General features: G+C 31.3%; 1 protein-coding gene across 1 annotated transcript in view; it reads left to right on the top strand.

Moving 5' to 3' along the window:
- LOC113378406 overlaps positions 1 to 16,272 on the top strand; it is a gene marked incomplete in the record, with an annotated part of 191,058 nt that overhangs the window by 13,994 nt on the left and 160,792 nt on the right. The window contains 4 exon segments of the mRNA XM_026618933.1: positions 5,283 to 5,476; positions 7,444 to 7,654; positions 11,153 to 11,367; positions 14,295 to 14,484. Coding sequence (XP_026474718.1) covers positions 5,283 to 5,476; positions 7,444 to 7,654; positions 11,153 to 11,367; positions 14,295 to 14,484 — 810 coding nt within the window.

Genomic DNA, 16,272 nt, shown 5'->3' with positions numbered 1-16,272 from the left:
TTTTTCCTTCTAGGTTATGTCCGAAGCAGAGACCAGAAAGTCCCAAACTCTACAGGCCGAAGAGAACCTCTTCAACTACAACCGACTTTTGTTCGAATTGTCCCAATTTATTGACACAATCAGCGACAGGATGGACCTGGCCAATAATCACGACGCCGATACGAAGGCTCTTCAGGCCGAATTTTCTGGCCGGTTTAAAGATTTGAAGAAATTGAACGGATTGGCCACAGAACTCAAAATCAGGAGAATTGGTAAGAGAAAAATAAAAGAATTTTAGTTTAGCTCGTCAGTAGAATCCTTTTTTATAGGCGGGTCAATAATCAATGAGTTAAAAAGTTTTACTTCAAATATAGGCTTGTTGGGTATCAAATGAAAGGTCTCGACTAGCACTATACAAATATCTTTGTAATAGACTCATCAAACTAATAGGGTTCCGTATACATAATTTATTTACATTTTGAAAGCATTTTTTGCTATTTTAAAGTATATCAAGTTGCTGTAAAATCAAATTCTAGTAAAAGACATTATAGATATATTAATCAAGAACAAATTTGCCGAATATTTCAGTTACTTCGGACAAACGGTTTAAAAGTTACAAGATATACAATAAAAGTAACCATTCGGTTGCCGAACGCGGGGTCAAGTGTGAGTTAAAAAGTTTTACTTCAAATATAGGCATGTGGGGTATCAAATAAAAGGTCTCGACGAGCACTAACCAATTATTATAGTAACAAATTTGACGAACGTCACAGAGTCAATTTTGGCAATATTAAAATATACTAACTTGACGTATGGTAATACTATATTAGTAGATATCATAGATCTTTCAATTTAGAACAAATTTGCCGAATATTTCACTTACCTCGGACAAACGGTTCAAAAGTTACAAGAGATACAATAAAAAGCCAACTATTGGGTTGCAGCACTTGGAATCAAACCTGAGTTAAAAAGTTTTACTTCAAACATGGGCATCAAATCAGGGGTATCAAATGAAAGATCTCGACGAGTACATTATAGTAACATAGTTGACAAACGTCTCAATATTCTATTAACATTTTTGTCAGGTTAAATTTGTTTATCAGTAGAGTCCCTTTTTTTACCTCAACATATTTCTAGCCCAAGTTTATTTTTGTCGTCAATAGAGTCCTTTTTCTATAATATTTTCCACACATTTGTTAGCTTGTCGGTAGAGTTCCTGTTTTGTTCTTAGTCATTATTTAAATATGATAAATTTTAGTTTGCTCGTCAGTAGAGTCCCTTTTTCTCTTGGAATTTATCTCGGCGGTGGAGTCTTGTTTTTTTAAATATTTTCACTTGCTCGTCAGTAGAGTTCCTTATATCTGAACTTTTATTTTTCACTTTTTAAGGTTAAGTTTGTTCGTCAGTCGAGTCCGTTTTGTTTTGTGTTTAGTTTGCTCAGTCAGTAGAGTTCCTTTTGTTTTAATGTTTTATTTTTATCTTTTTTTTAGATCTGATACTTTACAAATTAAAATATAAAATGCTTGCCAGTAGAGTTTTTTTTACAAAAATTTCATAATGGTTAAGGATCAGTATGGTTGTCAGTAGAGTCACAAAATTCATAAAATAAAAAAAATTAATTTTATTATATTAAAAAGGGATTGTACTGACGAATTAATTTAAATTTTGAGCTAGAATATTAAAAAAAGGACTCTACTGCCGAGCAAAGTTGATTTTTAATCTAGAAGAAAATATAAAAAAGACTCTACTGACAAGCTAATTTAATTCTGATTTAAAAAAGGGACTCTACTGACAAACAAACTTTAATATTTTATTTGAAAATAGGGACTCTACTGACAAGCAAATTTAAATTTTGATCTAGAAAAGGGGCTCTACTGTCGAGCAAATAAGAATTTTTATTAGGAATATTAGAAATCACGACTTTACTGACAAACAAACTTTAATATTTTAATTAAAAATAGGGACTGTACTGGCAAGCAAATTTAAATTTTGACGAATACTTCAGAAAGTTATAAAAGGGACTCTACTGACGAGTAAAGTTGATTTTTGATCTAAAAGTTAGTCAGTAGAGTCAGTAGAGTCCCTTTTTGTGTTATCATTTTTCACTTATTATATTTATTATTTATTACTTTTTTTTTTTAATATCTTTGCTCGTCAGTAGAGTCCGTTTTTATAGCATTTCAATGTTTTGATATGAATCTTAGTTTTTTCGTCTTTTAAGTAATATATGTATAATTTATTTTATACGACAATTGTGACAATTTCTTCTAATTTCAGGTTACGACGACAAAACAAGACAGACAATCAACGAAAAATGGTCTCAGGTTGCAGGCAAATGTCGCCTGACAGGTAACACAGGCGACAAGAAAATGGAAGGGTTCACACTGTCGAGCAATTCGAGCAATTTCCAGGCAGAACAGGTAAATAATAATAATTGACTAACTATTCTTTTTTTTTACATAAATTTACTATATTTAGAAAATTTCTATGATCTTGAAAAATGTCTGGTATACTCAAAAAAGTTTCTGAAATCTTGGAAAATGTTTTGTAATTTTGAAAAATGTCCTGAATTTGCTGCAAGCTGCTATTCAATTTGCTCGTCAGTAGAGTTCCTTTTCTTATTATAAAATAATATTTAATTTGCTCGTCATTAGAGTCTTTGTCTTCTGAAAAATTAAATTTACTCGTCAGTAGAGTCCTTTCCTTATTAAAAATTAATTTTGATCGTCAGTAGAGTCCTTTTTTTATTTTCTAGATTCATATTCAAATCGTTCGCCAGTAAAGTCCTTTGTTTTCTATAATGATATATTACAATATTTCTTTCGTCCATTTTTAAAAAAAACATTTAATTTTTGGCCACTAGTAGATTTCTTTTAGCTTTAACCTTTGAATTTGCTCGTCAGTAGAGTTCCTTTTCTTATTATTTAGATCAATATTTAATTTGCTCGTCAGTAGAGTCTTTGTCTTCTGAAAAATTAAATTTACTCGTCAGTAGAGTCCTTTCCTTATTAAAAATTAAACTTGATCGTCAGTAGAGTCCTTTTTTCATATTCTAGATTCATATTCAAATCGTTCGCCAGTAAAGTCCTTTGTTTTCTATAATGATATATTACAATATTTCCTTCGTCCTTTTTTTTTAAAAAAAAAAATTTAATTTTTGGCCACTAGTAGATTTCATTTTGCCTTGATTAACCTTTAAATTTGTTCGTCAGTAGAGTTTCTTTTGTCTTAACATTTACTTTTGCTCGTCAATAAAGTCTTGTTTTCTAAAATAATAATTTACAATATTTTTCTAAATTTGCTCGTTAGTACAGTCCATTTTCTATCTTAATATTGAGAGTTTAATTTTAATTTGCTTTTCAGTAGTGTCCTTTTTTATCTTCTAGTATCTTCTAGAGAAAATTAAGTTTGCTCGTCAGTAGAGTCCCTTTCTTGTTTTCTAGATCAAAATTATGTTTGCCCGTCAGTAGAGTCCCTTTTCTATTTTCTAAAATAAAATTAAGGTTTGCTCGTCAGTAGAGTCCCTTTTCTGTTTCTCTATAAGGTAAAAGTTGAAACTTAATTTGTTCGTGATTAGGGTCTATTTTTTGTATTCTGAGTTGATATTTAATTCACTCGTCAGTAGAGTTCCTTTTCTTATTATTTAGATCAATATTTAATTTGCTCGTCTGTAGAATCCCTTTTTTGTTTCTCCAAGCTGATATTTAATTTGCTCGTTAATAGAGTCCTTTCTTTGTCTTTGAAATCAAAATTAAGTTTACTTGTTAGTAGAGTCTCTTTTATTATTTTTACATCGATTTTTCTTCATCAGTGGAGCCTCTTTTTTATTTATTCTAAGTTAATAATTTGCTTGTCAGTAGAGTCCTTTTCTAATTTTCTAGTATAATATTCATTTTGCTTTATTCGTTAAAGATCTATTTTGGTATTTTTCATGTTTTTATTCAATTTGCTCATCAGTAGAGTCCTTTAAATCAAAAATTAAGTTTGCTTGTCCGTAAGTCCTTTCTTCAAAATTTCAGATAGAAATATAATAAGCTCGTTAGTAGAGTCCCTTTTTTAAAACTTCCAGATCAATATTTATTTTGCTAGTCAGTAGAGTCCTTTTTTGATCTCCAAGTTAGTATTGAATTTGCTCGTTAGTAGAGTCTTCTCTTTGTCTTTTAAATCAAAACGAAGTTTGCTCGTCAGTAGAGTCCTTTTTTGTTTTTTAAATCCAAATTAAATTTGTGTGAGTCATTTTTTTGTTATTTTAAATTGATATTTAATATACTCGTCAGTAGAGTCCCTTTGAGCAATCATAATCAAATGTAAATCAAAAATCAATTTATTTACACAAAATTGTAAAAGTGCTCCAGCCATAGTCACAGTCTAAACGCATTTGCAAATAATTCTGTGCGACATTTTCACTTATACTGTACTTAGTTTGGCGGCATTTTCATATTTTTCAATAGTTTTCGTTTTCACAAAATTGGAAAAGTGTAATTTTTATGTTAAAACAACAAAAACCAGCAAAAAAATGAAAAATGTGTCTGTCTAGGCATAGTCTAAGTGACAACTTCTCACAAATATATTAACAATTGAATTTAGAATGTGACTTTACTTTTTTAAATTTGTGAAAATTATTGAAAAAAGTGAAAAATTTGCCCGTCTAAGTGACAACATGGTACAAATATATTCGCAAAGAATATGTCGTTTGGAATGTAATTTTACTGGAGCACTTTTCGAATTTTATGTAAATTATAGAATCGCAAACTTTGGGTTCAAAAAATCGAAAAATTACCCAACCAAGCACAGTCTAAGTGACTACCTGGTACAAATATATTTGCAAGGGCGTTTAGAATGTGACTTTACGGGAGCATCTCTATTTTATATAAATTATGAAAAGAATAGTATTTTAAGTTAAAAAATTCCAATACTAACAATAAGCACAGTCTGAGTGCCAACTTCAAACAAACATACATGTACTTGCGTTTAGAATGTGACTTTACTGGAGCCTTTTCCTAATTTGCAATAATTTTTATGTAAAAACAATTTATAAATATTACTACTCTAAGAGTGACAAAAAAATGAAAAATATGTCCGTCTAGGCACAGTCTAAGTGATAACTTAGAACAAATATATTTGCAAGTGCGTTTAGATCGTGACTTTACAGGAGCACTTTTCCAATTTTTAATCCAAAATTACGAAAATATTTTATGGAAAATAAAAAGATGTGATAATTTTTTAGTCTCAAAAGCAATTGTTTTGATAAGACAAGCAGAAAGTTCTTTGAATCATTCAAATCGGTTCTTCTCTTTTACTAGGTTGATCCTATCGACTTCATCTCAAGAGCTACAAAGACATCCGAAGTGGTTCAAGGGGTCCTTAAGCAATTCGAAGCGAACCCTTTGAATGGTAAGGACTTTGAAGAAATCGAGGAACAAGGTGCTTCTTTGGGGATTATCAAAAGGGCCATCGATGATCTGCAACCATTGATGGAGGAGATTGAACAGGACAGGTAAAGTAAAAGATAATTTGATACGGAACCATTTGGTTGGATAGTGCTCGTCGAGACCTTTCATTTGATACCCCACATGCCTATGTTAGAAGTAAAACTGTTTTACTCATGTTTGACCCCGAGTGCTGCAACCCAATGGTTTACTTTTTATTGTATCTCTTGTAACTTTTGAACGGTTTGTCTAAAGTTAGTGGTTTCTTCGGCAAATTTGTTTTAAATTGAAAGATCTATAATATCTGCTAATATACTATTGCCTTACGTCTAGTTGTTATATTTTAATATTGCCTAAATAGACATTGTGACGTTTCTCGAGTTTGTTGCTGTGATATTTGGTTAGTGCTCGTCGAGACCTTTCATTTGATACCCAACATGCCTACATTTGAAGTAAAACTTTTTAACTCATGTTTGACCAGATGTACTATTTATCTGGTTTGTGTATTTATTTATTCTTTTACTTGTAACTTTTGAACCTTTTGTCATAGATAAGTGCAATATTCTACAATCCTCTACAAAATTAAATGATGTGTTATAATGCGTAATATTCTAAAACTCTATACCAACTCGGTATACTCTAAAACATGTTTTGAAACAAGAAATTAGAGCTAGATGATAGATTTATATTGAATATGGAAACCTAGGAGGTTTGTTTTGGTCAGTTATTGGTATATTTGGATAGTGCTCGTTAAGACCTTTCATTTGATACCCAACATGCCTATATTTGAAGTAAAACTTTTAATTCATATTTAACCTTGAGCTCTGCAACCCATTGGTCGACTTTTTATTTAATCTTTCATAACTTTTGAATGATTTGTCTAAAATGAATGAAATATTCTGCAATATTGTGCTAAATTGAATTCTATATAATATGTTTTAATACAGAAACCTTACAGCAACTACGGTATACTTTAAAATTACAAAAATTAGACTTTGGAAATTGAATAATTAGTTTGTTTGGAACACTATTGGTTTTTAATAATGTTATATACGTTATTTGTATAGTGCTCGTCGAGACCTTTCATTTGATACTCAACATGCCCATGTTTGAAGTAAAACTTCTTAACTCACATTCGACTCGCTGTACTATTTATAGTACAAGTCGTTTGCGTGCATTTATATATTAAAACCTTTGTAACTTTTGAACAAATCGTTTGATGCAAATAAAACATTCAATAAAAATGTTTTAAATTAAATTATCTATAACTGTACTTAATATCAATACTTAAATCAACTCGGTAAACTTTAAAATTGCAATTGAAACCAGAAAATTTGTTTTGGATATTGGATATATGTATTTGTACGGAACCCTGTTGGTATGTTTTGGACATCACTGGTATATTTGCGCAAAGCTCGTCGAGACCTTTCATTTGATACCCAACAAGCCTATAATTGAAGTAAAACTTCTTAACTCGTATTTGACCTCATGTACGGCAACACGTTTGCGTGCATTTATTTAATAAAACCCTTGTAAATTTTGAACGGTTTGTCCAAACTAAATGCAACATTCAGCAAATTTGTTTAAAATTAAACAATCTACGACATTGTTTTATACCACAAGCTCTACAGCAACTCGGTATACTCTAAAATCGCACTTAATAACAAAGTACTCAATTGCACTAGTTTCCATACAAACTTCAACGTTTTCCAAGATTTCACACATACCGCGCACGCTGACATCTTGCATTGGAACTCAGTATACCCGGTGCATTTTTTTGTTCAAACTCATGTAACTTCTAAACCATTCGTCTGATATGAATGATGTCTTCGACAAATTTGTTCACAACTAAATTATCCAAAATATTGTCTTTTACCCCAATGCTCTACAGCAACTCGGTATACCTTAAAATCACATTCAAAACCCAAACATATACAAACATTTTATTACTATCCCTATCTCTTTCTATACAGTACAAAATACTATTTGCATCTCTTTCCTACAACCAATTCTATACATTTTTCTCTCTTTTCAGGGAATCTTTGAGAACCGGTGGAAATCGTGAGAATTACGACCAAGTACGAAGTGTTACGAAGAGACTGAGGGAAGAATGGCAAAAGCTGAATGCTAACTATGATGCGAAAAACAAAAAATATGTCAAGAATGTGGAATTTTGGAAAAAACTCAACGATGATTGGTCGGAATTGACCAATTGGCTGGACGGAGCCGAGACTATATTTGAAGGGGTGAGTAGAATATTCTAAAATGTTCATTTTTGAGATAAAAGGACTCTACTGACGAGCAAATTTGGAAATTAAATGTAAGATTAGAAAATAGAACTCTACGGAGAAGAGTTATTTTAATATGTATAGGGAACCCTACTTGTTTGCTGAGTCTGTTATAATGGTATTTGGATAGTGCTCGTCGAGACCTTTCATTTGATACCCAACATATCTATGTTTGAAGTATAACTTCTTAACTCATTTTGGACCTGCCGTACTGCTTAGATTACTTCATTTTGTTCCTGCACTTACTTATTACAACGATTGTAACTTGTAAGCCGCTCGGTTTATATGAATTATGTCTTCGGCAAATTTGTTTAAAATTAAATTATCTTTAATATTGCTGAACACTGTAAAGACATACAGCAACTCGGTATACTTCAAAAATGCAACTAAACATATAATGTAGCATTATAGACATGAGCAAGAGTGAAACTAGGCCAATGGGCCCTGCCTTTTGGTCGGCGCACACGTGGTTATTTATATATTTGGATAGTGCTCGTCGAGACCTTTCATTTGATACCCCACATGCCTATATTTGAAGTAAAACTTTTTCACTCGAGTTTGGCAACCCAATGGTTTACTTTTTATTGGATCTCTTGTAACTTTTGAACCGTTTGTCTAAACTAAATGAAATATTCAGGAAATTTGTTCTAAATTAAATTATATATAATGTGTTTTACTAGAACTTGACTTCACAGCTACTAGATATACTTTAAAATAGCAAACATTGATATAAAAAAGTAAATAAATTATGTGTACGGAACCCTACTGGTTTGTTGACTGTGTTTCAAAGATATTTGGATAGTGCTCGTCGAGACCTTTCATTTGATACCCAACAAGCCTATGTTTGAAGTAAAACTTCTTAACTCACAAATGAGAAACTAAAAAACTCTTCTGTTGAGAAAGTTCAAAAAAGGGACTCTACTGACGAGCAAATTATTTATATTCTATAAATGACAAATTTTGGTCAAAAAAAGGGGGACTCTACTAGCGAGCAAACTAAAAATTTTTAAATTAAAATAATTAAGCAAAAAACAAAAAGGGGCCCATAGCGACAAGGAAACTGAAACAAGTGAAAAAGGGGCAAGTGTGAGTTGAGAAGTTTTACCTCAAATATAGGCATGTTGGGTATCAAATGATCTTTAATAACCAATAGTGTTTTAAAAAAAAACTAATTATTCAATTTCTAACGAGTATTTTTGCGATTTGGAAGTAAACCGAGTGGCTATAAGGTTCATATGTTAGTACATATTATAAAGCATTTAATTTAGCACAAATTTGCGGAATATTTCATTCATTTTGGACAAACCGTTCAAAAGTTACAAGAGATGCAATAAAACAGTCGACCAATGGGTTGCAGTGCTCGAGTTAAGAAGTTTTACTTCAAAAGTAGGCGTATTGGGTATCAAATGAAAGGTCTTAACGAATATATCAATGACAGACCAAACAAACCTTTTAGATTTCCATATGCAATATATATCTAGCATCTAGCTCTGATTTTTTGTTTCTAAATACGTTTTAGCATATACCGAGTTGATATAGAGCTACGGAATATTAAACAGTATTATTTGCTATTCAATTTTGAAAAAGATTGTCGAATATTCTACTATTCTATGATGAGTAGTTCAAAAGTTACAAGCACAAAAGTAAATAAATACACAAACAAGATAAATAGTACAGCAGGTCAAACATGAGTTAAAAAGTTTTACTTCAAATATAGGCATGTTGGGTATCAAATGAAAGGTCTCGACGAGCACTATCCAAATATAGTAAAAAAATCAAAGAAACCAATAAGGTTCCGTGCACATAATTTAGTCCGACAACTGAACCGATTTGGCTAGAATTTGTTTAAATTTACTTTAAAGTATACCGAGTTACTGTAGGTCATCACAATGTTCAGCAATATTATAGATACTTTTAAATTTGTCAAAGACATCATTTATATCAATTGAATACTTTAGAAGTTACAACCGATTCAATAAATAAACAAATAGTGCGCCAGGTCAAATATGAGTTAAAAAGTTTCACTTTAAAAATAGGCATGTTGGGTATCAAATGAAAGGTTTCGACGAGCACTATCCAAATATCATAGTAACAAACAAAAGAAGCCAATAAGGTTCCGAGCACATAATTTAGTCCGACAACTGAACCGATTTGGCTACATTTCGTTTAAATTTACTTTGTGCATTTAAAGTATACCGAGTTGTTGTAGGTCATTACAATATTCAGCAATATTGTAGATAATTTTATGACGTACAAATTTGTCAAAGACATCATTTATATCAATTGAATACTTTAGAAGTTACAACCGATTCAATAAATAAACAAATAGTGCGCCAGGTCAAATATGAGTTAAAAAGTTTCACTTTAAATATAGGCATGTTGGGTATCAAATGAAAGGTTTCTACGAGCACTATCCAAATATCTTTGCAACAAACTCAATATGTCAGTAGAGTTTCGTACACATAATTTATCTACTTTTTTATATCAATTTTTGCTATTTTAAAGCATACCAAGTTGCTGCGGAGTTTTGATACATTCTAAGAAATTATAGAGCAATTAATTTAGAACAAATTTGCTGAATATTCTATTTACTTTAGACAAACCGTTCAAGAGTTACAAGACATACAACAAAAAGCCAACCAATGGGTTGCCAAACATTGTTTCTAACATAACTCAAAACGTTTTATCTTGCAATTACCTTGTAAGGTAATAGTATATTAGTACATATTATAGATCTTTCAATTTAGAACAAATTTGCCGAATAAACCATATACTTTAGACAAACGGTTCAAAAGTTACAAAAGATTTATTAAAAAGTAAACCAATGGGTTGCCGAACGCGGGGTCAAAATGAGGTAAAAAGTTTTACTTCAATTGTAGGCATGTGGGGTATCAAATGAAAGGTCTCAACGAGTACTTTTTAAATATCATAGTTACATAGTCAACAAACCGTTAGGGTTCTGTGCACAGCATTTATTATATTCTTAATATCAATTTTTGCTATTTTGAAGTTTCTATAAGGTACCGAAGTACCGAAATAATATAAAGCGTTTAATTTAGTGCAAACTCACTGAATAAACCATTCATTTTAGATGAACGGTTCAAAAGTTACACGAGATTTATTAAAAAGTAAACCATTGGGTTGCAGAACGCGGTGTCATGTATGAGTTGAAAAGTTTTACTTCAAATACAGGCATGTGGGGTATCAAATGAAAGGTCTCGACAATCGCCATCCAAATAACTTCATTAAATTACATTTAAAAAAAATGCTTGTCAGTAGAGTTCTTTCTTAATACATCGTAAAATTGTTTCAACAAATGTAACGTCGGTATGATCATAATAAATCCAATATACTGAAGTTCCTTTTGCTCGTCAGTAGAGTTTCTTTTTAGTAATATCAATAACTGCGTTTTGCTCATGAGTAGAGTCCTTTTTCATTTATTTCTATCATTTCTAGTGTGGAGGTCCAGAGTCCAGTGGCCTCCGAGAACTGGAGCGCCAGATGAAGCAGAAGCACCGCGTCATGGGCGCCTTCTCCGCCTCCTGCAGGGACGCCCTGCGCAGGAGCGGCCCGGACGAGGGCGCCCGGGTCGAGGAGATGCTCGACGGAGTGAAGCAGCGCTGGCAGAAACTTTTGGCTGGAATGAGCTGTAGTGGTGACGAGAAGAAGAGGTAAGGGGGAGAGGATAGTAGAGATTTTGGTCGACAGTAGAGTCCCTTTTTAATAATTTAATTTTTTTTTATCAGTTTCTCAATTATTTCTACACAGCAGCATGATATACTTTAAAATAGCAAAAATTGATATGAAGTTACATATTTGGATAGAGCTCGTCGAGACCTTTCATTTGATACCCAACATGCCTATATTTGAAGTAAAACTTTTTAACTAATGTTTGACACCGAGTTTGGCAACCCAATGGTTTACTTTTCATTGTATCTCTTGTAACTTTTGAACCGTTTGTCTAAAGTAAATGGAATATTCAGGAAATTTGTTCTAAATTGAATTATCTATAATGGCTTTTACTAGAACTTGATTTTACAGCAACTTGATATACATTAAAATAGCAAAAATTAATATAAAACAGTAAATAAATTATGTGTACGGAACCCTACTGGTTTGTTGAGTATGTTACAAAGATATTTGGATAAAGCTCGTTGAGACTTTTCATTTGATACCCAACATGCCTATATTTGAAGTAAAACTTTTCAACTCATATTTGATATAAAGAATTTTAGTTTGTCAGTAGAGTCTCTCTTTATTAAATAAATTCACATATTTCACTAACTTAAGAGGATAATTGAGTTACTTTGAACTGATTGACATCTTTCTTTTGCTCAGTAGGATTTCGTTTTTCAATGAAACGTATTTTACGAAATAATATAAAGTGCAGCTTTAGTTTACTTGTCAGTAGAGTTTTTTTTTGTTCCTGAAATATTTTCTTAATATACTGAACTTTTGTTTGCTCGTTAGTAGAGTTCTTTTTTCCTAATATTTTAATTTTTAATATTTTTTTGAAATAACATTTTAGCAATAATTTTTAAAATTGCTCGTCAGTAGAGTCCCTTTTTTCTATATTGACATTTTAATAATAACTTTTAAAGTCTCTGTAAGGTTTCTATGTTCCGAAATATTACAAACCGTTTACTTTAGTACAAATTTACCGAATATTGCATTCAAATCGGACGAACGTTTCAAATTTACAAGAGATATTTTAAAAAGCAAACCAATGGGTTGCAGAACTCACGGTTAAGCATAAGTTAATAAGTTTTACTTCAAATATAGGCATGTGGGGTATCAAATGAAAGGTCTCGACGAGCTCTATTCAAACATCGTTGTAACTTTTACTAAACATCGTTGTAACTTTTACCAATATTGTCACTACTACAAGTATACCGAGTTGCTCTAGGGCTTATAATATTAAACAATATTATACCTCAAGTAATTTAACACAACTTTGTGGAATATTGCACTTAAATCGGACAAACCGTTCAAAAGTTACAAGAGATTTAATAAATCGCCGACCAATGGGTTGCAGAACCCGAAGACAGACATAAGTCAAAAAGTTTTACTTCAAATATAGGCATGTGGGGTATCAAATGAAAGGTCTCGACCAACCGAAAATTTGGTATCTTGAAGATATTTAGTAAAATGTGTCTATTTAGTAAATAGAACTGTACTGTCATGTCAGTAGAGTTTTTTTATGATTCTCAAATGTTATTTTACTAATTGCTTTTAAATATTGACTAGAATTGCTCGTCAGTAGAGTCCTTTTAACTAAATCAGTCAACATATTTTTTAAGAATTACATTTTTTACAATAATCTTTTAATTATTTTAATTTATGAATTTGCTCGTCAGTAGAGTCCTTTTTACTAAAAATAACGTTAATATAAAATTTTATGCTTGTCAGTAAGGTTTTATTTTTTTCCATAAATTATTCATTTTATGAATTCGCTCGTCAGTAGAGTTCTTTTTGTGTATAAGAAAGGACTCTACTGACGAGCAAACTTAATAAGAAAAAGTGATATTTTACTATTAATTTATGTATTTGCTCGTCAGTAGAGTTCTTTTGTTCCTAAATGATTTTTTGCTTGCTAGTAGAGTCTTTTTTTATACTTCGGCAATATCTACAAAAGTATTTTTTATTATTATATTAAGTTTGCTCGTCAGTAGAATCCTTTTTTTCTTACTTACACTCTTTTTTAAATAGTGTTGCTCGTGAGTAGAGTCCTTTTTAAAGAACAACGTTAATATACTTTATGCTTGTCAGTAAGGTTATATTTTTTCCATAAATTATTTATTTTATTATTTGCTCGTCAGTAGAGTTCTTTTTCTCTAAGAAGTGATATTTTACTATAATTTATGAATTTGCTCGTCAGTAGAGTCCCTTTTTGAATGCAATATAATTTGTAAAATAATTTCTCAACTCTATAGAGTTCTATTTTCCTTAAGTCCACTAAACACTTTGTTAATATTACATTAAGTTTGCTCGTCAGTAGAGTTCTTTTTATATAAAGTGATATTTTACTATAATTTATGATTTTGCTCGTCAGTAGAGTTCTTTTTTAAATGCAACATAATTTATAAAATAATTTCTCAAGTCTATAGAGTTCTATTTTTCTTAAGTTTATCAACCAGTTTGTTGATATTACATTAAGTTTGCTTGTCAGTAGAGTTCTTTTCGTTTAAAGTGATATTTTACTATATGAATTTGCTCGTCAGTAGAGTTCGTTTTGTAATTGCAACATAATTTATAAAATAATTTCTTAAGTCTGTAGAGTTCTATTTTTCTTAAGTTTACTAAACAGTTTAAAAACTACATTAAGTTTACTCGTCAGTAGAGTTCTTTCTGTCTAAAGTGATATTTTACTAATAATTTATGAATTTGCTCGTCAGTAGAGTTCCTTTTGTAAATGCAAAATAATTTACAAAATAATTTCTCAAGTGCATAGAGTTCTATTTTTCTCAAGTTCACTAACCACTTTATTAATATTACATTAAGTTTGCTCGTCAGTAGAGTTCCTTTTTTCTTATTAAGTTTGCTCGTCAGTAGAGTCCTTTCTTATAACAATATTAATCTTACTTTTTTTTGGTTTTAGTCCTCGTGCTTCCGAGTTCAATCCATCGGCGTCTTCTTCTCCTCTGCCGAATAAAGACGGTGTGGCAGTAGAGTCCTTTGATGCAACCGCCATCAGGGAGTCTTTGGCCCAAGGAAGGGCTTTGCTGGTGGCGCCGCCACCGAATCCTTCGGACGATACGGCGTTGGCTGTAAGGTTGAGCGCTGTTAAGGTAAGAGTCTTAGAAATTTTCAAAATTTTCAAAAATTTAATTTATCAAAGTATTTGCTCGTCAGTAGAGTCCCTTTTCTCCCGATATTTTAGTTTGCTCGTCAGTAGAGTCCTTTTTTTTTTTCAATTCTGCTCGTCGGTAGATTCCATTTTATATTATTGATCAATTTCTTTTTATTATATATTACTTCTTAGTAGAGTTCCTTTTCATCTTATTTTAGTTTCCTCGTCAGTAGAGTCCCTTTTCTCCCCCGACATTTTAATTTGCTCGTCAGTAGAGTCCAATTTCTCTCCCGATATTTTAATTTGCTCGTCAGTAGAATCCCTTTTATTTCTTTAACATTTTAGTTTGCTCGTCAGTAGAGTCCCTTTTATCTCCCGACATTTTAATTTGCTAGTCAGTAGAGTTTTTTTGGTACTAATATGTTATTCAATGAGATTCAATAAATAAATACACAATGTTCTGCGTATTGCAGTGAGTAAGTCTATAACTCTTCTGTTGCGGTTCAAATATGAGTCAAAAAGTTTTACTTCAAATATAGGCATGTTGGGTATCAAATGAAAGGTCTCGACGAGCACTATCCAAATATCATAATCCGAGTCTTAATAAGTCAATAGGGTTCCGTGCACAACATTTATTTAATTCCTAATACCAATTTATGCTATTTTAAAGTATATAAAGTTACTGTAAAGTCAAATTCCAGTAAAAGACATTATAGATAATTTAGTTTAGAATAATTTCCTCGAATATTTCATTTATTTTGGACAAACGGTTCAAAAGTTACAAGAGATTTATTAAAAAGACCAATGGGTTGCTAAATTCGGAACTTGAGTAAAGAAGTTTTACTTCAAATAGGCATGTTGGATATCAAATAAAAGGTCTCGACGAGCACTTTATAAATATCACAGTCTCAATAAGTAAATAGGGTTCCGTGCACAATATTTATTTAAGTTCTAATATCAAGTTTTGCTATTTCAAAGCCGCTGTAAGGTTTCCAAGTTTGCAAATATTATAAACCGTTCAATTTAGCACAAATTCACTCAATAAACCATTCAAATCGGACGAACCGTTTAAAAGTTACAGGATACGTAACAAAAGTAAACCAATGGGTTGCCGGACGCAAGGTTCAATTATGAGTTACAAACTTTCACTTCAAATATAGGCATGTCGGGTATCAAATGAAAGGTCTCGGCGAGCACTTTAAAATATCACAACGACGACCCAAATAAATCTACAGGGTTCTGCACACGCAATATATTTAATTTCTAATGCAATTTATTCTCAAATTTAAAGTATACTAATTTGCTGTAAGGTTCTTTATCCGGTCATATGATAAATAATATAATTTAGCACAATTTTACCGAATATTCCTTTTACTTTGGACAAATCGTTTAAAAGTTACAAGAGATATAATAAAAAGTAAACCAATGGGTTGCCGGACTAAGGGTCAAGTATGAGTTAAAAAGTTTTACTTCAAATATAGGCATGTTGGGTATCAAATGAAAGGCCTCGACGAGAATTATCTTGAAATCATATTCACAAACTTTACAAATCAATAGGGTTCCGTACAAAGTATTTAGTCAGTCTTTTTTAGCAATTCAAAGTATACCAAGTTACGTAGCGTATTATTGTTTCAGAATAAATTACAGATAATTTAATTTAACACAAATTTGCTAAATATTACATTTATTTTGGACGAACCGTTCAAAAGTTACAAGAGATATAATGAAAAGCAAACCAATGGGTTGCAGAATTTGTGGTCAAATATGAGTTACAAGTTTTACTTCA

This window comes from Ctenocephalides felis, unplaced genomic scaffold (assembly GCF_003426905.1).
Source record: "Ctenocephalides felis isolate EL2017-DRISC unplaced genomic scaffold, ASM342690v1 CF-g0.4_SCAFFOLD_01886, whole genome shotgun sequence".
Classification (NCBI taxonomy): domain Eukaryota; kingdom Metazoa; phylum Arthropoda; class Insecta; order Siphonaptera; family Pulicidae; genus Ctenocephalides; species Ctenocephalides felis.
Note: the sequence above shows the minus strand (reverse complement) of the source record. Positions and strands in the feature narration are given on the sequence as shown.